This window comes from Anabrus simplex, chromosome X (assembly GCF_040414725.1).
Source record: "Anabrus simplex isolate iqAnaSimp1 chromosome X, ASM4041472v1, whole genome shotgun sequence".
NCBI classification, from domain to species: domain Eukaryota; kingdom Metazoa; phylum Arthropoda; class Insecta; order Orthoptera; family Tettigoniidae; genus Anabrus; species Anabrus simplex.
Window position 1 is genome coordinate 160,209,681 of NC_090279.1, and position 25,532 is coordinate 160,235,212.

General features: G+C 37.3%; 1 protein-coding gene across 1 annotated transcript in view; it reads right to left on the reverse strand.

Annotated features, from left to right (window-relative positions):
• Tes (Testin) overlaps window positions 1–25,532 on the reverse strand; it is a 96,119-nt gene that overhangs the window by 17,466 nt on the left and 53,121 nt on the right. The window contains exon 11 of the mRNA XM_067159024.2: window positions 10,952–11,110. Coding sequence (XP_067015125.2) covers window positions 10,952–11,110 — 159 coding nt within the window. The remainder of the gene's footprint in view (window positions 1–10,951; window positions 11,111–25,532) is intronic.

A 25,532-nucleotide genomic window follows, 5' to 3' on the forward strand; every position in this document is an offset into this window, starting at 1 on the left:
TAAGGAGAAATTGAAGGAACTTACTAGAAAATTGAATCTAGCAAAGAAGGCAGCTAAGGATAACATGATGGCAAGTATAATTGGCAGTCATACAAATTTTAGTGAAAAATTGAAGGGTATGTATAGGTATTTTAAGGCAGAAACAGGTTCCAAGAAGGACATTCCAGGAATAATTAATGAACAAGGGGAGTGTGTATGTAGGGATCTTCAAAAGGCAGAAGTATTCAGTCAGCAGTATGTAAAGATTGTTGGTTACAAGGATAATGTCGAGATAGAGGAAGAGACTAAGGCCAAAGAAGTAATAAAATTTACATATGATAACAATGACATTTACAATAAGATACAAAAGTTGAAAACTAGAAAAGCGGCTGGAATTGATCAGATTTCTGGGGATATACTAAAGACAATGGGCTGGGATATTGAACCATATCTGAAGTACTTATTTGATTATTGTTTGGCCGAAGGAGCTATACCAGATGAATGGAGAGTTGCTATAGTAGCCCCTGTGTATAAAGGAAAGGGTGATAGACATAAAGCTGAAAATTACAGGCCAGTAAGTTTGACATGCATTGTATGTAAGCTTTGGGAAGGCATTCTTTCTGATTATATTAGACATGTTTGTGAAATTAATAACTGGTTCGATAGAAGGCAATTCGGTTTTAGAAAATATTATTCCACTGAAGCTCAACTTGTAGGATTCCAGCAAGATATAGCAGATATCTTGGATTCTGGAGGTCAAATGGACTGTATCGCGATTGACATGTCTAAAGCATTTGATAGGGTGGATCATGGGAGACTACTGGCAAAAATGAGTGCAATTGGACTAGACAAAAGAGTGACTGAATGGGTTGCTATATTTCTAGAAAATAGATCTCAGAGAGTCAGAGTAGGTGAAGCTTTGTCTGACCCTGTAATAGTTGAGAGGGGAGTTCCTCAGGGCAGTGTTATCGGACCTTTATGTTTTCTTATATATATATAAATGATATGAGTAAAGGAGTGGAATCAGAGGTAAGGCTTTTTGCGGATGATGTTATTCTCTATAGAGCGATAAATAAGTTACAAGATTGTGAGCAACTGCAACGTGACCTCGAAAATATTGTGAGATGGACAGCAGGCAATGGTATGTTGATAAACGGGGCTAAAAGTCAGGTTGTGAGTTTCACAAATAGGAAAAGTCCTCTCAGTTTTAATTACTGCGTTGATGGGGTGAAAGTTCCTTTTGGGGATCATTGTAAGTATCTAGGTGTTAATATAAGGAAAGATCTTCACTGGGGTAATCACATAAATGGGATTGTAAATAAAGGGTACCGATCTCTGCACATGGTTATGAGGGTGTTTAGGGGTTGCAGTAAGGATGTAAAGGAGAGTGCATATAAGTCTCTGGTAAGACCCCAACTAGAGTATGGTTCCAGTTTATGGGACCCTCACCAGGATTACCTGATTCAAGAACTGGAAAAAATCCAAAGAAAAGCAGCTCGATTTGTTCTGGGTGATTTCCGACAAAAGTGTAGCGTTACTAAAATGTTGCAATGTTTGGGTTGGGTAGAATTGAGAGAAAGAAGAAGAGCTGCTCAACTAAGTGGTATGTTCCGAGCTGTCAGCGGAGAGATGGCGTGGATTGACATTAGTAGACGAATAGGTTTGAATGGCGTCTATAAAAGTAGGAAAGATCACAATATGAAGATAAAGTTGGAATTCAAGAGGACAAACTGGGGCAAATATTCATTTATAGGAAGGGGAGTTAGGGATTGGAATAACTTACCAAGGGAGATGTTCAATAAATTTCCAATTTCTTTGAAATCATTTCGGAAAAGGCTAGGAAAGCAACAGATAGGGAATCTGCCACCTGGGCGACTGCCCTAAATGCAGATCAGTATTGATTGATTGAATGTCATGACTTTGAATGGCAAGGTAGAAGAACTGATAGAGCATATGGAGAAGAAAGAAACAGCAATGATGGGAATGAGTGAGACAAAATCGAAGGGGAAAAGTCAAAAAGAATTGAAGAAAGGGTACAGAATATAATGGAGTGGAGGAAAGATGGCAACAAATGGTGTTGCTGTTATACTGAGAAAAGACCTAGTACAATATGTGGACAAAATTGACCAGATCAGTGACAGGATAATTAAAGTTAGACTTGGACTTGAGAGTGGAGTCAAGAATTCTATACAGGTTTATGCACTCCAATCGGGGAATGCAAATGAATGTTTAGAAGAGTTTCTAGAAGAACTGGAAAGTTAGAATAATGGGAGACATAAATGCACATGTTGAAACAACAGGCAGGGAAAAGAAGAGATACCAAGATGAAGAAGGACATTTGGTAATAGATTTCTGTAGAAGGAATGGATTAATTGTTGGCAATACATGGTTTCGAAAAAAGAACTCACAAAAAATAACTGGATATGGTTGGGGAGATAGAAAGACAAAGACAATGATTGATATTATTCTGGTGGAGAAGGAGAAACGTGGACAACTGGAAGATGTGACAGCAATGCCAAGAGCAGATTTCGAAGGAGACCATAAAGTGGTGGTAGCCAAATTAAGACTTGTAAAATAACAAAGTTAATAGAAAAAAGGGAAAGATAAGTAAAGCGATGGAAGTTAAAAGAGAAAGAAATAAGGGAAAAGTTTCAAGAGGATCTGAAGAAAGAAATTCCCAAAGATGACGTGAACAGTGTGGAAGAGTAATGGACATGTTTCAGAAATGGTTTTGTAAAGTGTGTGGAAGAATTTCAGGGAGGAAAAAGGAAAAGGAGACTCCTTATTAAAACAGCAAGGTAAAGGAAGCAGTTAACACTAGAACAGCCAGAGCAGTCATTTTGACCGTTAGCGAATTTCAAGGTATTTCTATGCTCGTACATTTTTATGCACGAGGTTGTGCTGTTGTGACTTTTAATCTTTTAGGGTTATGTACATTCACGCCAAACATTACATCCGTAGATAATAAGGGAACACCGATATTGTCCGTTATACCTAGGAAGGCCATAAAAAAAACGACCGCTTCACTTCCTTGATGCGGAGAGCTCTATTCTGCTCACTGCTTGCTTCTTGTGATATATTTACAAGTGGTGCTATAGGAGTGTATGATGTAACTAAATACAGTAAAACCTCGTTAATTCGAAGTCGTTGGGACTCAAAAATCGGACTTCGAATTACGTGATTTCGAATTAACCGCCAATTCGCAATTGAGAAGTACCAACCCTTGCCGCGTTACAAAATATTCTAAGGCCCGTTACTGCATGCAGTTAACCTTGATTCACAGTTTATACCTTTCAAATGCCATGAAAAAAGAACTATTTCCAAAAAGTATCCAAGAAGGTGCATTTACAGTATTCAAATAATGCACTCGGATATCTGATTGCTAAACATAACCTCACGCAACGAAAGAAAGGAATAAAAGCACGATTCGAAGACGAGGAGAAATCTATGCTGTCTCCCATGTGCAAGTGCTTTATTAATTGGATTACTATACTGTATGCATTTAGATGCCTTGTATTTACACAGAAAGTAACCGATGCCCTTAAAATCGAACTTTTCTATGACACTATCCTTGTACGATTTCCCGCCATGGCACTTTCCTCGTACTTCAGAAATGTAAACACTTGCCGCATCATAAAGTATTGTAAGATCCATTAATACATGCAATCACCTCGATTCACAGTTTAAACCTTCCAAATGCCATGGAAAAAACTATTTCCGAAATGTATCCAACAAGGTGCATTTACAATGTTCAAATAATGCACTTGGATAAATCACTGACAAACATAACCTCACGCAACGAAAGAAAAAATATCGCACAATTCAAAGACGAGGATAAATTATGCCAGTTCCCCTGTGCAAATGCATTATTTTTTTTGATTTCTGTACTGTTTGCATTTTTATTATAGATGCTTTGTACTGGCATGGAAAGTGCCCGACGCTCTTAAAACATTGTGGCTTATCGAACTTTCCTATGACGAGGGGATAAAGTATCTCGCTTCCATGTGCATTGCAACGCACTACTATGACCCCCATACCTCACACTTGTACGATTTCCCGGCTGGCAATTTCTTCTTTAAAACCATAAGACCGTTTGGGCTCGCATTAAAATAAAGCAATGCAGTTTCACCGGCAATGACAATATTGTTCGGTGCCTACGAATTTATTATATGAGCCACGTTTTTTCGTCAACTGTCGGTATCGCCAGTGTTCGCGGATTCTTTTTTCCCGCACATTGCCTGTTGCGTGATATTACGGCGTTCCTTAAAAGGTTGAATTCCGATTTCATTCAACTTAGCAATCATGAAGTGCACTGTAGACCCACCGAAGTGAGTGTAAGTGCAGAAAGCTACCCCGAGTTGAAATTACTCTGTAACATACTATTGTTTTAAAATGTAAAGGCAGTTTCGAATTAAAAGTCTGAATTTCGGTAATGGGGCCGACATTGTATTTCGAATTACGAATTATCCGTATTTCGAATTAAACAATTGAAATAACATGCAAAACTGTATCTCATGTTTCCGGGAACGAGAGTTTCTTCGAATTAGGCGGGATTTTGAATTAACCGATTTCGAATTATCGAGGTTCTACTGTAGTATGCTTCTAGCAGTGGTTGCGAGTGGACGAGTTAGTGCCTGTCCCTTGTGTAGTATAGTGTGTAATAATGGCTCGGCGGCAAAAACTTATTCCTGTTCAATTATTAGCAGAACTTGAAAAGCTAGGAGAAGATGAATCAGGGGACAAAGATACATTATCAGATATAGACGTAATAAGTGACGACGAGGATTTTATACTTCAACAGTGTGGTAATATGTCGGATAGTGATAGTGATTCGGCTAATGAAAACATGCACACAGTGGACTTCACACCTATGATAGACGCAGTTACTCCTTCAATCAGCCGTGATCAATCTTGCAGCAGACGATGGTCTCTTAGCAGCGGGCCACCTGTTCAAAGAGGAAGGGGACGAGGTGGGAGAGGTCACGAACTGGTAAAGTCTTCTTCATTTGCACCAGAGGATCAGTTATGTGGTACAGATAGAACAACTATTTGGACTGTTATCGATAGTATTGGGAACGCCCCTGGAAAGATGGCTGCTCAGAATGTACTGAAAGAGGCAGGAGGGCATACTTCTCATGCTAAGTGTAACGTAGAGACTAATAGCAAGGTTAGTGCCTGCCGTTTGTTCATTGACACATCCATGCTGAAGCATATAAAGATGTGCACAGAGACCGAAACTCGTAGACAGACAATAGATAATAATTGGTCTATTTCTTTGGAAGAATTAGATGTTTTTATTGCTTTGTTATATGCCCGTGAAGCTTAAAACTTACTAGTCTAGCCATAGATCATATGTGGTCTTCTTTATGGGGTCCTCCTGTTTTCACTAACACTATGGCAAGGAACAGGTTCAAAGAAATTCTAAGGTATTTGCGCTCTGATCTCCGTAAAACTAGATCCACTCGTTTGCAGACAGATAAATTTGCTTTGGCGCCTGCTATTTGGAATAGATTTATTGAGAATTGTTATGGGTGCTATAAACCAGGAGCGAATGTAACAGCTGATGAACAACTCTTCACCAGCAAAGCTCGATGCAGGATCATGCAGTACATGGCCAACAAGCCAGATAAATTTGGCATAAAATTCTGGCTACTGGTAGACTTTGATTCTAGGTATTTGTGCAATGAGTTTCCTTATCTTGGGAAAACTAAATGTGACCTGCCAATGATTCAAAATGTTGTCATGAAACTTATGGACCCATACCTTATGAAAGGACGTAATGTGACCACTGATAACTTCTTTACATCGGTAAAGTTGGCTGAGAGACTGAAAGAGAAGAAAACTAGTATTGTTGGAACAATCAATCAAGTGAGGAAGGAAATCCCGGAGTCAATCAAAGCACTACGTATGAATCTGCAAGAGATTGCCCTACTTCAAAAGGAAGATCACACTACTCTCACAGTATATCAAGGAAAAGTGCACAAGAATGTGCTTCTGCTAAGCACTCTACACCCGAGCGTTCAAGTCAGTGAAGATAACAAGAAGCTCCCTAGTACTACTGAATTTTATAACGGAACTGAGTATGGTGTGGATGTAGCTGATCAAATGGCGCATACATACACCACTAGGGCTGGATGCCGAAGGTGGCCTTGTAAATGTATTTTACAACGTACTCGATCTAGCAACAATAAATTCATGGATAGTCTACAAGGAAGTTACGGGACAGAGAATCTCTCGACATGATATATTCTTGAAGTAATATAAGAACTAAGATCTGATTTTGTGAAGACATTATCCCGGTTGACTGAAATCCTTACACTTCAGCCTGAGCCTCAGACACAGGTGCAATGTGCCAGTCATAAGCGATGACAATGTCAAGTGAACTCCAATGGTAAACAGAACAAAACCTCTGACACATGTTCTTCGTGCAACAAAGTAGTCTGTGGAAAATGTTCGTGTAAGGCAATAACTTCATAAATTGCTTTTCAAGTGCCTAAATAGGCTTGTAAACAAATAGAGACTTATTTTATCATTTTTCACAAATGTATTCAATAGCAAGTCCACCAATATAATTCATTGTTTCCTATTAGAAGTGAGAGAATATGAACAATTATTAATATTTAACAATGGATTGATCTGTATACAATACATCCCAATGGTTAACTATGTTGTTTTACAATTAATTATTGAACATTTGCATGTTTCCCAGATCCTGGTTGCTAGATATATGTCAGTAAGCGGCAGTGGTCAAAATGACCGCCAGCGGCCTTTACAGGTATACGAAAAGTACGGCCGTTCTAGTGTTAAAGAGAAACAAATGGCTTGAAGGCAATGAATAGGCAGCAATAGTACAGAGAATTGGCAGAAATATAAAGAAGTAAAAAAGGTATGTAAGAAAATAGTACAAGAAGAGAAATGGACAAGCTGGGAAAGTTTCACAGAAACTTTACAGGAGGATATAAATGAAAGTAAAAAGGTTTTGTATGGTTTGGTGAAGAATAGTTTAAGAAACAGTGAAGATACAAAATTTATAAAAACTGACACAGGGCAGATATTGACGCAAAGAGATGACATACTAAAAGGATGGGAAGAATACTTCTCGGAATTGCTAAATACCGTATTTACGCGAATAATCCCCCCATGGTTTTTTTTTAATTTGAAGCACGAAACTGGGGTGCGGGTTTTATTTGCATCAATGTTGGCAACACTCTCCTGGCTCACCTAGTTTTCGATATTGGGTGTACAGTTACGTTTTGTGTATCCACAGATGAAGAAAAACTACCCCCATTTAAATGCAAAACAATTCAGACTTAATTTAAAACTGCCTTTACATAAAAAAAAATAATAGTATTTTACACAGTAATTTAAATTCAAAATTTCTCTGTGTCCCGATAGAATGCGTCTTCCGTAACGTGCACAGATAGCTTTTCGCACTTTCACTCACTTCACTGTGTTGACAGTTTGTTTCATAGCTGCTAAGTTCAAGTAAAATCGTAATTCTTTTGTATTCAGCATTTTAAAGAACGCCACAGTATCACGCAACAGGCAGTGTGCGAAGAAGCACAATCCACGAACAATGGCGATTCTCTTTGGCGATGCCGACAATTGGCGAAAAAGCGTGGCTCAATTATAATCAATTTGTATGCAACAAACAATATTGTCAATGCCAATGAAACTGCATTGGATTTTTTTATGCCTAGCCCAAACAGACTTTTTAAAAGGAGATGAGGTCACTGTACTGTGTTGCAAAGCAGAGGGAAGCGAAAGACTTCCTCCTCCCCTTATCATAGGAAAGTTCGACAAGCCATGATGTTTTAAGGGCATCGGGTAGTTTCCGTGCAAATACAAGGCATCTATAATTGCATAGAGTACAGTAATCCAGTGAATAAAGTACTAACACAGGGGAGCCAGCATAGACTTCTCGTCTTCGAATATTTTTTTTCTCCTGTTTTTCTTTCGTTGCGTGAGGTTATGTTTGTCAGGGAGTTATCAAAGTGCATTATTTGAATACTGTAAATGCACCTTGTTGCATACATTTTGGAAATAGTTCTTTTCCATTTCAGTTGAAAGGTTTAAATTGTGAATCAATGTTAATTGCATACAGTGACGGATCTTAGAATATTTTTTGATGCGGCAAGGCATTTCTGAAGTATGAGTTGGCAGTTAATTCGAAATCACATAATTCGAAGTCCAATGTTTGCATCCCAACGACTTTGAATTAACGAGGTTTTACCATATCGCAAAACTAACATCCGAGTTCGCCGGTGTGTATTTCAACTGTTTAGTTTACATTGCACAAAAAAAAAAAAAAAAAAAAAAAAAAAAAAAAAAAAAAAAAAAAAAAAAAAAATTATCCACCACCGATCGTGTTAATATCCGCGTAAAGAAAGCACCGTGTGTGAAAGTGTTTTAGATGTGGTGTGTAACGAATTTGTAAGTAATTTAGGAGAGGATACTAGTGATGCAAGAGAACGGATCTTTCGATCTACAGGAAATGGAGCCTACTGCAAGTTCAGATTAATGAAATACCAAGGCCTACTTGATAATTTTCATGGCAAATATATTTTATAGCAGTGATAATGTATTTCTCAAATATTTTCAGGCAAAGCAACTATATCCGTACATTTACACGTTCATATTTGCGCAAAGACCATGTGGAACTCGCGGAGTGATATGAAATGTGGAAGAATTTTATTTCATTTATTTTTTTCAAAATGAGCCTTCCTAAAATTAGGGTGCAGGGATTATTCGCATAAATACGGTATTAAATATAGTGAACTGGTAGATGAGAAGGAGCAAGAAGAAACAATGGGGAAAGTAGAAGAACAAGAAAAGGAGATATCGATGTTAGAAACAGAGGAAGCCATACAAAAGATGAAGAGCGGTAAAGCAGCAGGAGTGGATGAGGTAACTACGGAAATTATAAAAGCAGCAGGACCAATAGGGCTACAGTGGCTGTATATTTAGAATAATCTGGAGGAAGAAAGAGATCCCAGAAGAGTGGGGAAAGGGTTTAATTATACCGATATTTATAAAAGGTGATAAAAAAGGAATGTAATAACTACAGAGGGACCACCCTCACTGCCCATGTAGCTAAGATCTTTGATAGAGTATTGGAAGGAAGCGTAGGAGGAAGCTAGAAGGACAAATGGAAGAAGAACGGTATGGTTTTAGGAAAGACAGATCAACGTTTGACCTGATCTTTACATTAAGAATATGATGGAGAAAAGGTGGGAGTTTGGAAAAGGCAAAGGGATAACATTTATTGATACTGAGAAAGCTTACGACAGTGTGCCCAGACAGTTGATATGGGACACATTAAGGAAAGAAAAGAGTTAACAGAGTGGAAGTGCAAATGATAAAAGCTATGTACAAAAAATGTGTTAGTAGTGTGAAGACTAGTATAGGAAGAACAAAATGGTTTAAAGTTGAAACTGGTCTCTGACAGGAAAGTGTACTATCCCCCATACTCTTCATCATAGTCATGGATGAAATTCATAAGAACATTAAACAGAGATTGGGAAGACAGGCAACAAAAAGCCATGTTGTTTCTAGATGATATAGTGATATGGAAGATGATGATGATAGGGAAGTGCAAAAACAAGTAGATGTATGGAATCAAGATAGAAAAATTTGGGATAAAAGTAAGCACAGAGAAAAGTAAAACAATAGTGATGACAAGGGGAAGGAAGGAAGGAAGGAAGGAAGGAAGGAAGGAAGGAAGGAAGGAAGGAAGGAAGGAAGGAAGGAAGGAAGGAAGGAAGGAAGGAAGGACGAGGAAAGATAAAATTGAATGGTAAAATTCTGGAAGTGGTTAAAAGTTTCAACTACTTGGGAAGTGTGATCACAGAAGATGGAAAGAGACCGAGGAAACTGGGAAAAGAATAAAAGCCAACAGCTTCTACCAGAGTGTAAGGGGTATTTTATGGAACCAAGATGTCCCGAAGAGATCTAAGAAAGTATTATATCCAACCTGTGCAGCTGGATCGTGGACTACATCAAAACAAGAGGAGGGTAGAATACAGGCAGTGGAGATGAAATTCCTAAGAGGTATCGAGGACAAGACCAGAAAGGATAGAATTAGAACTGAAAAGATAAGGAAAAGGACAGGAATCTTGAAACTTCAAGACAGGATAGAAACAACAAAGCTAAAGTGGTATGGGCATAGGATGAGAATGGGAGAAGAGAGTGTGCCAAAAAAGTTTTTTTAGAGAAGTTAACAGGAAAGAGACCACGAGGAAGACCCCGAAAGAGATGGACAGACTCAGTGTAGGAGTGCATAGAGAAGAGGAGAGGAAAACCAGATGTACTTAAAAAAGGAGAAGAGTGGTGGAGAGACAGGCAGCGATGGAGGTCCTCGATTCACAACCCGACTTGGGAAGCTGGAAACGGGAATGAAGATGATGATTATCCTAGGATATGAATACAATTTTGAACAACTAGAAACCTTCAAATATTGAGTAGAAGTGAGCTGGAAAAGGAAGTAAGACAGAGGATAACAACTCGTGTCTTTTTATAGTTTAAATGCATGTCTCTTAGCTCAGTTTCCTGAAATGGGGTCGGGGATGAAGTGAGATTAAATTTATGGCATGTTTTTATAGCTGGATGCTCTTCTTCATTCCATCTTCTATAGTTTAAAAATAACCTGCTCAAATTGCAGCTGATATCACAAGAAAATAAATTCCATCTCTACATCACCTTAGTGCGACCTGTATTGCTGTATGGATGCGAAACACGTGTGTTACCACTAACCTTCCAACAACAAATCTGAGCATTTGAGAGGAGGATACTAAGGAAAATATGAGGCCCAGTCTACAATAAAGTGTTTGGAAGGTGGGAAAGGAGAACAAAGGAAGAAGAAGAAACATTACCAATAAATCTTACAAAATATTTTATGCTGAAATGTGATCAAAATTTGCAGAATATATGTCAGAAATATGCAACAGCTGTTTGTTATAAAAATCAGGCCCACCTTCCCATATCTGAGGTCAAAGCAGTCCAGGCAGACAGGCTGGTTATCAACAGGCACATACTGCTTGCCAGCCAGAGGATCGTCACATTCGTAGCAGCAGAAGTGACGGACGTGGAATGCTTTCCCTTCTGCAACTGTGTACTCCTTTACAAAGATAAGCTGCAACATAAAACAACTGTACTGAATGCAATGAAAAAATTTGTCAACAATTTGACAGGGAGGTTAGATATTTTCTTTTTGTATACAGTATATAAATTTGGTTACGTAACTCATTACCTCGTACAAAAATTCTTTCGTGAAAAGTACTAAGAGTTTAAGTCAAAAAAGTTGATTTTCAGGAGAGCCATTTAAACTTTCATTCGTCACCAGAAGCCGCTTCACACATTGTTATATTACTATAATATAGTTCAGTAATGACACGAGACCTGACTTGTACTCCTAAGATTATAAAAGCCGAAAAGATTAATTCAAAGTTACCCTAATCAAGAAATGGGTAAATTTTGACTTATACTCTTAGTACTTTTCACAAAAGATTTGTGTTAGTGTGTTCTTGGATACAAGTCCAATGGCTGTGATAATGGGTGGTTTGCAATCTTCATTATTTGTGCACAACAACTTTGATGAGGCAGTAATAAGTTGCTCCTTTGCCTCAGAGGAGAAGATTGTTACGTGAGGGTATGTGTTTCTGTGTCCAGTGTGTAATGATGGTAAAGGGGTAGGGAGAGGGTGAAACTTTGTGCAGGCGCATAGCCTATTCCTTAATGGAATCCTGTGAAACAGGGCCTTGTCAATACAGTTACATACACAATATTGCAACAGGAAAGTTTTTAGACCAGACCAAATGGGGAGCTATTGCAATATTGTACAAGTTTTTAGTGTGAGCACATATTTTAGTGTAAATAGTGTGTTTTAGGATCTAGTCCTTGGATTTTGGAACTTGTTTGAAGGCCGCTGAGAAACAGAACTGGCCAATTCTCAAAACATGTTTGGTGTGATACGTAATAAATAAGTTATACTGTATATATTTGTGTATGTAACTGTATTGACAAGGTTGACCTATTCATAGCCCTGATTCACAGGATTCTGTTGTTATAGTAGTAAATTTGGATCAAACACAACCAAGTATGGTGAAGTTTATTAAGACAGCCTACTCCGGTCGAGTAATATCAAGGCTTAAATTTTCCATTTGGCGGAAGAATCACCATCAACAGCATCTTATGAGCACTGCAGAGATGTAGAAAACTGTACCCAGATTTTGACATGCAAACTAGTGATTAAACCCTCACCTCTGCTACCCTGTTGGACAACAATCTGGTGGAACTTTTTTTCCATTAACCTGATTTCAACAGGCTAACCACAGTGTCAGAAAAATAAAGACTTGAAGCCTAAACGTTCATGGCCACCACGCAGGCTTTGCTCATATAAAAAGTGGACATATAATTTTAAGATAAAATACAGAGTGTCCAAAACAGTAAATATGTAGTAAAAATCTGACATTTGATCCTCAATCTGATGCTCATTGAGTTGGGCCACGAAAGGTTCCAGAATTTCAATGCAGTAACCTTCTGTGTTGATGGTATCGTGAAAGAAAATTGGCCCAATAATAAGCTGCAGACTCAAGGCATACCATACCCTGATCTTTTGATTGTGTCAAAGCATTTCCTCTACTCGTGAGGGTTATCAGTGCTGCAGACATGAGGACTGCAATTGTGGTCACTTGGCTATCAAGCCCCCTGAAAGTTAAAGAAATAATAATAATAATAATAATAATAATAATAATAATAATAATAATAATAATAATAATAGTTATTGGCTTTACGTCCCACTAACTAATTTTATGGTTTTTGGAGACGCCAAGGTGCTGGAACTTAGTCCCGCAGGAGTTCTTTTACATGCCAGTAAATCTACAGACACCAGGCTGACATATTTGATGATGATGATGATGATGATGATGATGCTTGTTGTTTAAAGGGGCCTAACATCTAGGTCATCGGCCCCTAATGGTACGAAATTAGACAAAATGTTATGACAATTTAAAAATTCATAATCCTCCATTGACCAGAATTCAAAAACATGAGGACGAAGAATGAATGGATGGATATGAAGTTAAAACAATCAGCGGATCTGACGCACAATGCCCCACATTCCCAGAAATGAGCATTAAACAATAGTATTACTGACCAAGGGACTGCTTCTAAAGCACAACACTGAATCAATGAGGCTTGTATAGTCGAAACGGGTCCAAAATCCAGGTCATCGGCCCCTCATAATGGTACTTATCGCTAGCAAAATAGAACCATGCTATTTGTCATGTTGTGGTACTAATCAAAACCATTGTAGACTCGTGGTATTCCACACATTACAGTACTACTCACAGGTAATGAAATTCGCACATGTTACACAGACCTATGGTGTTTCGCACACTGAGGTGCTATTTACAGACAACGCAAACCTATAGAGGCAATGCTAACCCATGGCATTCCTCACATAAATGGACTAACCACAAGGACCCGCACTATCCTGTGGTGTTCTTCCCTCACATAGTGGGTACTAAGCATAGTTAAGGGTTATGAACTTCATATTTTGGGTCCATATTGAACTGAGATAACATACAAATAATGCACAGTAGAGTTTTCCACCTATTCAATACTAAGTTGTATTTACAATATTTACATTACTTTTTTTTTTTGCTAGGGGCTTTACGTCGCACTGACACAGATAGGTCTTATGGTGACGATGGGATAGGAAAGGCCTAGGAGTTGGAAGGACGCGACCGTGGCCTTAATTAAGGTACAGCCCCAGCATTTGCCTGGTGTGAAAATAGGAAACCACGGAAAACCATTTTCAGGGCTGCCAATAGTGGGATTGAAATCTACTATCTCCCGGATACAAGCTCACAGCCGCACGCCTCTACGCGCACGGCCAACTCGCCTGGTTTTAGATTACATGGGACTAGTTTCAACCCTACTCAGGGTCATCATCAGCCATATTAAAACATACACAATATTTGGAGAAATCCTAAAACATGTTTTCTAGCAGTAAGAGCCTTATGAAAATATAATTTTACAATATGAAGTGTGGTTGAAATGTTGCAAATGAAAATGAAATGTTACGTGTGATATAGGTGAGTAATAATTAATACATTATACATCCTAAGAATTCTGGAATAAAAGTACAAATAAGGTGCTCTGTGTTGTTAAAATTCTGGGCCAGATATGCTGATGATGTTTTCGTAATCATGGACGAAAAATCAATTAACGCTTCCACCACCCACCTAAGACTCAACAATATTGATCCTCATAGCAAATTCACACTAGAATCCAAATCAAATCAAAAAATTAACTTTCTAGATTTAATTATCACTAGAAACTCAGATTCTTTCAGTTATAAAATATTCAGAAAACCTACTCAAACAGCCTCCACCATTCGCCAAGATTCAGTACACCCCCAATCCCAAAATACAAGCTACATACAATAACCTAGTTCATCGAGCTTTTAGCATAGTTATGTCCAAGAAAGATCTAAAGAATGAACTGAACACAATCCATGGTATTGCAAAATTCAACGGCTTCAGCAATCATTTTATAGAAAGGATAATCAATAAATACAAACATCGCCCTAAAACTACCCACAAAAAAGAAATAACAAAATCTCTAACATTCTCCACCTTCACGTTCAACAATGATATTTACAAGTTAACCAATATCTTCAAGAAACAAGGCGTTAAAATAGCTTTCAAAACCAACAATAAAAACATGAATGTTTTACACAATACTTCACATATCAACAAGACCAGCACTTTTTTAACCCGTATCTGCCCAAATTATTTTTCTGTGGAATATTGCGATATATTTCGTAAGTACAATTGTTTGTAATCTAAATGAAAGGGTTATGACTTTAGGTTCCATTAACATATTTTCGCGGAGATTTACCATGTCGACATATGTCGACAGTGAGCATGGGCGGGTAGGGTAAAAGACATGCTCAATAAAGGAACTTTTCTTCGCATTTTAAGCTCATATGAATGTAATAATTAATCACTTAGTAAATATTAGTCACACAAGTGTTGAATAAGCACAAAATATTACAAAATATGTGATTCAAAACATAAATGAAGAACAGCTTTGTCTCAGTTTAGATAAGGCACTGTTTCAAAATAAAAGGACAATATTCGTACGTTTGTAGTTTTGTTATACACACAATACCAAATTTTAAGCAAGTATGATCACTTTGAAAATAGCAAAAAAGGAAAGTTACAAGTAGAACTTCAAAATAGTTTAGTGTGTATTTTGAGGTTACACTCTTCTTTTCGCCATCCAGTCTGGTTTAGTGTGAGTGAAATGCCTCGAAGCAAAGGACGTGGCAGCCAACGTTAAATTTTTTGCACTGTTTCCTGGCAGCTTTACCACATTGAGCGCACCGCAGCTGCTTCCCTCTTGTTTCGAGGTAATGGATTACCCCATTGAAACGCACTTCTGGCAATACGCGTAAAGATAATTTCGTACTCGGTCTTCCTGCGTTAGGACGCGTAGCGGCACAAGATCAGATATATGCCCTAACGATGTACAGTGTGAATTACAAGTAATAAATCTCATTGTAGACCGTATTGGACATCAGATATGAACATTAAAACGAGAATAATAGTTAACACCACCTTTCCAATACTTATCTTTCCTATATTTAGGAAATAAACATTACAACAGGCGTTGTAAGATGAGACATGTTTCGCTTAACAGTCGTAAGCATCGTCAGCCAAAAATAAATCTTAGCCTAAAGTTAGGTCAGGGCCCTGAACCTAGTGTTGTCCTTAACATATATGGCACCCTAAGAATCAACATTTATATTTATAAAATGAAAATAGGCTTAAAACTAGTGTGAAAAAACATGGAATGTTACAACATGGCTAAGAGAAAAATAATTTTATTTCACTACCAGCTCTGTATTGTAGCCTACTTTCTGTTCTTATCCTCTGTCTCAACTCGATTGTGTTTTTTCTCTTAGCCATGTTGTAACATTCCATGTTTTTTCACACTATTTTTAAATTTATAAAATCCAATAATGGACCAACTATATTGGTGTTATAAATGTGCTCATTCGGGACAAATATTTCAGGTTCCCTATGGTAATCAATATCTATATCAACCATGGATTTGACGTACGGCAGGTACAAACTTCATGCTGAAGTATAAGTAGTTTCTCTACTGTACTCTTCTATCCTATGAGTATGAATTTTTCCTACATTTCCTATAATCTACATGCATTTACTCATGAATGCAAGTGTTATTTACTCTTACCAAATCTGAACTTAAATTATGAAGCTGGATTTCATTTAATAAGCGTGGAAATGCAGGCACGTCCTTTCTTCGCTGGATCTGCAACAATCATATCGCTAACGGGATATGATGAAAGTTGTCCTTGTCGAACTGAACTTTGGTCTTAGAACTGGTCCTATGGAAGATTTAATGGTAATTCAGGGCAATATAATCCAGGTAGAAATCGCACACCTGAAAGCATTTGGAATGTGGTGCTATCCTAAAGTGTTGAGAATTTCTTGGACTGAAAAAGTGTCAAATGTTAAAGTCCTTGATAAAGTTAAGCAAAAAAGATCAATTCTACTAACCATCCGGAAATGACATCTTTCCTGGTGGGGACATGCGGGGCGTCACTCACAAGTGAAGTAGTCTTATCGAAGGGAAAAATCCAACTGGAAGATCTTGAAACTCATTCATGTAACAGGTCATACGGGTGCAGACCACTATGTGACTGAAGCAAAATGTTGAAGATCGTAAAACTTGGAGAACGTTCATGGCAATTGATCAGGCTGAACACTGTACACTACAGAGAGAATCCATATTCCCTGTGAATCAATTAGAAAATTCTTATTATTTAGTCATACCCTGCACTGACCGTTCAGGTATATGCTACTTTAAGTTTGTCCTTATATTCGTTATTATGTATTTTCAAATTAATACTAATGGTTAACCTCATAGTCGTGACTGACATGCTCCTCCTTCTCCTCTTAACATTTCCTCTGCCGAAATGATCTGGCTACAGACAGTAGTGACAGCTCTATTTTATTCTGCTCAGTATATAAACTGCTAATTCCTACAGCATTGGTCAAATAGCTTGAATACTATGTGGAGCACCTGTAGTGATCAAAATATTAATGTTTCAGATGAATATATAAATAAAAGGGGATAGTGATTTACTTCTCCAACACTTCCCCTCCAATACTGCAGATACTATGGTCGTCTGACAAGAAGTCGCGTGACTGCCGCGCATGCGCCTATCTCAAGCCTCAAGGCCTGACAAACATCTGTTCTGTCCGCGGTTACTGTTGCGAAATGAGCTACCGTTTTGAAACTTACAGTGGTAGTGCAATTATGCTTCAATTACACATTTAGCCTACTACAATTATAAGTACTGTATATGAACAAATTAACAGCGAACATGCATCTGTTTCAGATGGTTCGCACTGTCTGTCACAACGAATGTTTTTAGCTTAGAATGTAGTATCTGTTACTTATGCTGTACCTACAAGTTGCTGCGACTTCTCGTAAGACACAGATTGTAGAGGCTGTTTCAATAATAATAATAATAATAAAAAAAATGAATGAATGAATGAATCAATAAATATTAGCCTATATGAAGCATCAAAGTTAATCAGAAACAAAGACCTAAGGAGTATCCCAGAAACGATGGACATCTCTTCTGTCTCCAGGGAGGTGCGAGAAGTGAATGGAGTGTTGATAAACTTAACCATAATAGGTATTTTATTTGATCCTGTGTCCGGCTCCATGGCTAAATGGTTAGCGTGCTGGCCTTTGGTCAGAGGGGTCCCGGGTTCGATTCCCGGCAGGGTCGGGAATTTTAACCATCATTGATTAATTTCGCTGGCACGGGGGCTGGGTGTATGTGTCGTCTTCATCATCATTTCATCCTCATCACGACGCGCAGGTCGCCTACGGGAGTCAAATAAAAAATTCCTGCACCTGGCGAGCCAAACTTGTCCTCGGACACTCCCGGCACTAAAAGCCATACGCCATTCCATTTGATCTTGTATTGACTTGTCTAAATATATTAAAGAAACTATTTAAATTAGTTTATGTTGGGCCCACCTTGTCAATACACTTTTAATGATTGAAAATGAGTTATTCTATCATACATGTTTCAGGAATAATATGCATTTCCTTCATCAATGAAGTCAAATCAAGGAATGTGCACGCCTTCAAGATATCTAATTTCCGGAAGGCTAAGTAAACCCATGGTAAAGGAAAGCCACATCACTGTAGGAAAGTTATCAAGACGACGAATTGGTACAATATTAAGGTATGGTTGTTTGAGGAATGATGGGAAGGATGTTCAGGTTCAACTGTATACCTAGAACAAGACAATTAGAGGAGTGGGTCTTACAATAAGTAGAAACAAGAGTCAGACCCTAGTAACGATGAGAGGAAATAGGAGCAAAAGGGGGGTAACATGACCCAAATGGAGAGGCACTGGAAGTCGTGTATAGCGTGATAATTATTGGTCGAACTGTTAAAAGAAAAAGAAGTCAAAGAATACAGCAAGCTAGTGGATTCTGCCAAAGAACAAGAGATTTGGTATGGAAAGAAGATGTAAGTGTAAGAAAACCCTCTGCAAGTCTTATTATGTGCTGATATTGACCTATGTCACCAAGACATGGACAGTAACCAACAGGAACGAGAATACAATACAGGCATTGGAGACAAAGTTTTCCAGAAGTGCATGTCTACCCCTTAGTCTCGTTTCCCTGGGGCCGGGAACGAGGCAGGATGAAAATTATATGGCATTTCTTCTTACAACTGGATGCCCTTCCTGATGCCAATCTCAGTTCAGAAGCTAATGAAGATGAAATTATGGCCTATGATTATGAACATTAAAATAAGAATAATAATTTACACCAGCTTTCCAATACTTATCTTTAGGATATAAACATTACGACTGGTGTTGTAAGTTGGGACGTTTCGCTTAACTGTCGTAAGCATCATCAGCCGAAAATAAATCTTAGCCTAAAGTTAGGTCAGGGCCCCGAACCTAGTGTCCTTAAAATATATGGTACCCTAAGATTCGATATTTACATTATAGAAAATCAAACAGGCTTACAACTAGTGTGAAAACATATAAGAATGTTCAACATGGCTAAGAGAAAAACACAGAATCATGTTGACAGAGCTAACTAAATCTTATTCTTGCATAGACATGCGAGTTGGGTACGAGAAATCACATATTGTAGTTGACTTGGAGTAGTAACACTTCAAACAGGATTGATCACGCCTGAAGCTGCTTATAAGCAGTTTCTTTAAAATAATGGTTAAAGCCGAAAACAGGTGTCTTCATATTTACTGGGAGTTCAAGATCATATATGGAGAAAATAAGATGCAATGAGCGTGAACTGAAGTCTGAAAAATGGAAAAAAGAAAAAGATGTAGTCAGCCCTTGAAAATAGAATGTTCAAAATGAGAGTCTAAGATCGCTTACCTCTTATGTTGGAAGAGTGTTGACTGGTCACATTAGCCGCTCGAGGGGATCTGGTAAATGACTGCCCGTTGCTACGTGTGTTGTATAGGTGTGCTTGCTTGAGCGGAGAGCAAGTCGAGAGGGGAGGGGTAGGCGCAACAATGATAGCGCTAGAAGTTGGCGGCAAGTTGTATTATGGGGAGGGAGTAAGGTGGAATCTGTTATTACGACTGGAGGGATATTTAAAGGTTTATAATTGAAAATTTTTGTGAAATTATTATGATTTATACCAAAATTAGTGAGTAACTTGGGGACTTCTTCAATTAACGGGCTGTTGTTCTCAGGGACATCATTCAAATTATTATTATTATTATTATTATTATTATTATTATTATTATTAAAATATTGATCCCAAAAAAATGTAAGTATTTTCCAATCCGGTCATTAAGCTGCTTTCATTTACATATTTAATAATGTGGAGGTCCTGATCAATTATTGTAGAATAATTGTGATCGGAACCCCTCATGTGGTTGCTCATAGCAGAGTATTTTTTTATGCTTTAAGGCATTATAATGTTCCAAGTATCTAATTCTAAAACTACGGCCAGTTTATCCGATATAAGAAAATTCACACGGGGGGCATTTAAGTCTGTAAATACCAGAGTTCAAAAATTTGTCCCGAGAAGTGTTTACCGAAATGGAATTAAAGAATATGTTCCGATTAGTGTTGCAGGTTCACAATTAAGTATTTATTTTCCACCTAGTCGATACAATGATTGCTTAAGGCAATTTTTAATGGTCAAAAGTGGTACATGTTTCGTATTGATAATATACGAAACATGTACCACTTTTGACCATTAAAAATTGCCTTAAGCAATCATTGTATCGACTAGGTGGAAAATAAATACTTAATTGTGAATCTATTGAAGTGCGATACGGACCATGAAGCTGATTTTATGTAATAGTGTTGCAGGTTCGGTAGGCGATTATGATATTATGCTTCTTAAACGGGTTAGTAATGCTGTATATTGCCGGGTTCGTGAAGGTGAAGGTGGCCGTGTTTATTCTTTTGGGCTTATCTGGACTTAAATTTGTGGCAGTTTTTGATTTTATTTTACCAATAATCTTATTGATCAGGTTAGGTTTATAGCCGTTAAGTTTTGCAAGTTCTTTTATGTATTCAAATTCTTTTTTTCCTGTTAGAAGGGGATAGTGGAACATTTAATGCTCGATAAACTAAACTGTAGAAAGTTGCTTGTTTATGATATTGAGGGTGTAAAGACTCATTCTTTATTGTCAAAGAAGCAGCAGAGGGCTTTCTGTAAATTTGGAAAATAAAATTATCATTGGCTCTGGTCAAGGGTAAGTCCAAGAAGTTGATTTTGTCTTCCTTAGTGAACCTGATATTGTAATCAAGGTCATTAAGGGTCTTTAATATGTTATCACCAGGGCTCGGATGTTTAAGACCTAAAAATAAGCCAAATAAGCAAGCAAATATGACCTAAAAATTGACAAAATATGACCTCAAAAGTGATGAAATATGACATAAAAATTACGAAATATGACCCAAAAATGATTAATCTAAATATGGCAATTTTAAAATAAATTATACATCGAAACGGCAATGCCTTTGATGAATATTTGTTAACTAAATTATTTATTCTTACTTTCATGTCAATTTTCTGTATATACTGTTTAGCAGTTATTCACAGTCGATTGCCCTTGATTCACTCATCAAACATTTGTGAATGCATACCTATAAAGTACTAAGTTCGTTAAGATAATTAGATCACATAACATTTTAAAAGTCAAGACATGTTTGCATTCTGCATTTCGAGAAAAATAGAAATCAATCTACTTTTAAATATTTTTGGGACGTTTAAGCCCAGACTTCACTAATATTATTCAAATGCGTTAAAATTTTAATTGAGTACCACGAAGCGAATTGATGATGATTGACGATGCTTGTTGTTTAAAGGGGCCTAACATCTAGGCCATCAGCCCACGAAGCAAATTAAGCAGATGTCTTTCAATACATTATGGTAGAAAAATGGGTGTTTCAATCTGCACCTAAGGCTAAAATGTTTTATATACTAATTTGAAACAAAACAAAACAAAACAAAACAAAACAAAACAAAACAAAACAAAACAAAACAAAAGAAAACAAAACAAAAGAAAAGAAAAGAAAACAAAAACGTGTGATTTCCCAAATGCTACAAGTTTAGAAGTAACTGGAAAGAGGCTGAGGTTCTAATATCTGAACAAAGACAAGTGAGCGATTGCCAGAGGTAATTAGCTTACTGCTGGGATGAGCTTTTCATGATTATTTCTGTCTGTACCTGGGAGACTGGGTTGCCGAGTACAGTGGGTGGGGTAAAAGGTGCAGTGAGGTCTATGACTTTCACTCTATACAAAGAGTATTCCACTTGTATTAACTGCAGATGTGATAATGAGAAGCAGTTTTGTGAACACTAGTTCGCACTCGGTAAGTCGAAGATGAGTTTGTACAGCTACAGTTGTCGTCACACCGCCGAAATATGACGTTTCTACGAATATAACTAAATAATGACCTTATGACAAAAAATAGCCAAAATATGCATTTATGTGACAAATAAAAATCATTTAATTGTGACATTAATCACCTGATTTGCATCAAAATCCAACCCGGCAAGAAAATGCAGACAAAGAAAAAATATGACATTTCCTAAACATCCGAGCCCTAGTTATCACTATTACTGTGGTGTGTGTGTCGATGATGGCAAATGTGTCATCGACGTATCTTAGCCAAAGCTGTAAACCACTGATTTTATTGATTATCTTATTAGTCTCAAGGTGATCCATAAAAATGTTTGCAATAATTCCAGATGATGTAGATGTTGATTCCCATAGGGAACCTAAAATATTTGTCCCGAATGAGTAAATTTATAATACCAATATAATGGTCCGTTATTGGACATTATAAATTTTCCAGCTAACTCATTCTTGGTTGCCTGCGTTTTGCCCTCGTGTGAGACATAGCTCTCATAGTGCATTGGCACTGCTGGTGGCTTCAAGCAGCCTATGCAGTGGCCTCCACGGTATGCACTAGCCTTGCGTCTTGGGTGGTGTGCTAAGTCCCAACTGACGAGCCTAACTTAGCACACGAGGGCGAAACGCAGGCAACCAAGAATGAGTTAGCTGGAAAATTTATAATGTCCAATAACGGACCATTATATTGGTATTATAATTCCAGATATCGGGTCGCCCATCACTAGTCTCTTCTGTTGGTAAATTTTGTTACTGGATGTAAAGAAGTTGTTGTTTACTACAAATATTAGCAATTTGATCTGTTCATCTGTTTCACATTTGCTTATATTGTTATGTTTCAAGAGGTTAGTTTCTATTATTCTAATGGTTTCATTTACTGGTATATTATACATATTGGTGACATACGAAACTATGACATGATTGTCATGTAACTTAAATTTAGAAAGTTTATTGCAAAAATCAACTGGATTTTTGATGTAGGCTTCATTATTGAATTTATAATGGCTATTTAAAAAGTGGTGTAGTAATTCAGAAACCTTGTAGGTGGGGCTATTTTGACAGTTTATAATAGGGTGCATTGGTACCTCTTTTTTTAATGTATTTTTGGTAAGGCTTTAGCAGTAGGTAACCTGGGATTCATAATGGTGAGTTTTTGTTGTTCGTGCCCTTGAAAGAGAAAAGATGAATTTTTCAGCAAGTTCTTTAAAACACATTGGATCTTTAAAGTGGGATCCTTGTCGATTAGTTTGTAGGTATTGGCGGAAAAGAAGTCTTCAGTTTTACTAATATATTCATCTCTGTTCAATAATACAGTTTCAGAGCCTTTGTCGGCTTTTGTGACTATTATATTATTGTTTCTGATTTTGTTCTTTACTTCAATTATTTGCTTGTTAAGATTTAAAGAAGGCTTGGAATTTATTTCATTGGTTAGTAACGGAAGCTTCTTTTTAATATCATATTTAACATCATTACGGTGTTCAGCAGGAAGTTTTGAAACATTAGATTCGATTTCTGCAATGTTGGTCACCAGATCGTCAATTTTTTTGGGGTTGGGCCAGTTAATTTTGAAACCTTTGTTCAAAAGGTCCATTTCGCTGTTTGAAAAGTAAGTATTGGACAAATTCACAGTGTTTGGAACAACTTTGATTTGGGGAGAGGATGTTCCTGTGATTTTGAAAGATTTGACTAATTTAGTTTTTGATTCTTTAAGAAAAGTACATTTTTTTGTCTAAAACTTCTTGTTTTTTATTTGCTACGATTGACACCTTGTCATTAGCAAATTTAGAAAAAAAGTCCCATTCTAAAGGGGACATATTGGATGAAGTTTTTAGATGAACTTTGTAAAGCTGCAAGTTCAGGAGTGATTTTTCCTGTAGAGTGTTTTGATTTCATTTTTCAGCCAAATAGAATTAATTTTCTCTTGGGTGTTATGTAGATTTGGGGATGAAAGTTCTTTCAGTGTAAATGTTGCAAGAACCTGGGAACCAATCCATACATTAAGCACTCCTTTAAAAATGTAATGTGCCTGATTATTCTATTGACCTTAACTTTGAGGTTAAGATATTTGTTCTTTTCATTTGCCAGGTTGGCAGTTACATTACAAGTACTAAATCTCCTTGTAGACCGTATTGGACATCAGATTATGAACATTAAAATAAGAATAAGAATAATAGTTATATATTTATTTATTTATTTATTTATTTATTTATTTATTTATTTATTTATATGTGTCAGTAGCACAATATAGATTAACAGATTGCAAATTAGATAAAATATATTAAATTACAATATTACATAAAATTAAACAGTTATTTACAAAATATCGGCCCATAATTTGGCCACGTTAACAGCACTGATACTAGCCTATGCCAGATCAAGTTCTGTGCATTTAACAGGGCATAAAGGGCAATTAATAAGGTGCTTTGTTGTTTATATTCACATAGGGTCTGAACCCCCTTCAGGAGGCCCATTTCTTCATATTGTCCTTTGATCTTCCAATGCCTGCTCTTAGTCTGTTCAGTGCCTTCCATGTAGTCCAAGTTTCTTCATGACCAGGGGGAAGCTTTTCCTCCAATTTTAAGCGTTCTGGATGAAAAGGGATCTTCTGATTCCAGAGTAGAAGTCTGGTCTTCCTTGCATCTGCACTAGTGGGGGATGAGGAGTGCATGAAACTGTTCCTGGACTTCAGTCGAGTTGGTGGTAGTTTGTGTCCATGCAGGGGGTGGGCTGAGCTGGTAGAAGCCCTTAACCTCTCCACATTTGCAGCTATTTCGCCTCTGATCTCAGGAGGGGCTATTCCTGCAAGGGAGTACAGTTTGTCTGTTGGTGTTGGTTTCAGACATCCTGTAATATGTCTGCATGTTTCATTCAGGGCGACATCGACTTTTCTGGCATGTGTAGATTATTACCAAACGGGACTAGCATACTCCTCTGCTGAGTAACAAAGTACTAAGGCTGTTGTCCTTACCGTACGAGGGTAACAATAATAGTGATAACATATTAAAGACCCTTAATGACCTTGACTACAATATCAGGTTCATTAAGGAAGACGAAATCAACAAGTCATTAAACTACTTGGACTTAGCCTTGACCAGAGCCAATGATAATTTTATTTTCCAGAAAGCTGTCCGCTGCTCCTTTGACAATAAAGAACGAGACTTTACACCCTCAATCTCATAAACAAGCAACTTTCTACAGTTTAGTTTATCAAGCATTAAATGTTCCACTATCCCCTTCTAACAGGAAAAAAAGAATTTGAATACATAAAAGAACTTGCAAAACTTAACGGCTATAAACCTAACCTGATCAATAAGATTATTGGTAAAATAAAATCAAAAACTGCCACAAATTTAAGTCCAGATAAGCCCAAAAGAATAAACACTGCCACCTTTACCTTCACTAACCCGGTAATATACAGCATTACTAACTCGTTTAAGAAGCATAATATCAGAATCGCCTACCGAACCCGCAACACTAATCGGAACATATTCTTTAATTCCATTTTGGTAAATACTTCTTAGGACATATTTTTGAACTCTGGTATTTAGAGACTTAAATGTCCCCAGTGTGAATTT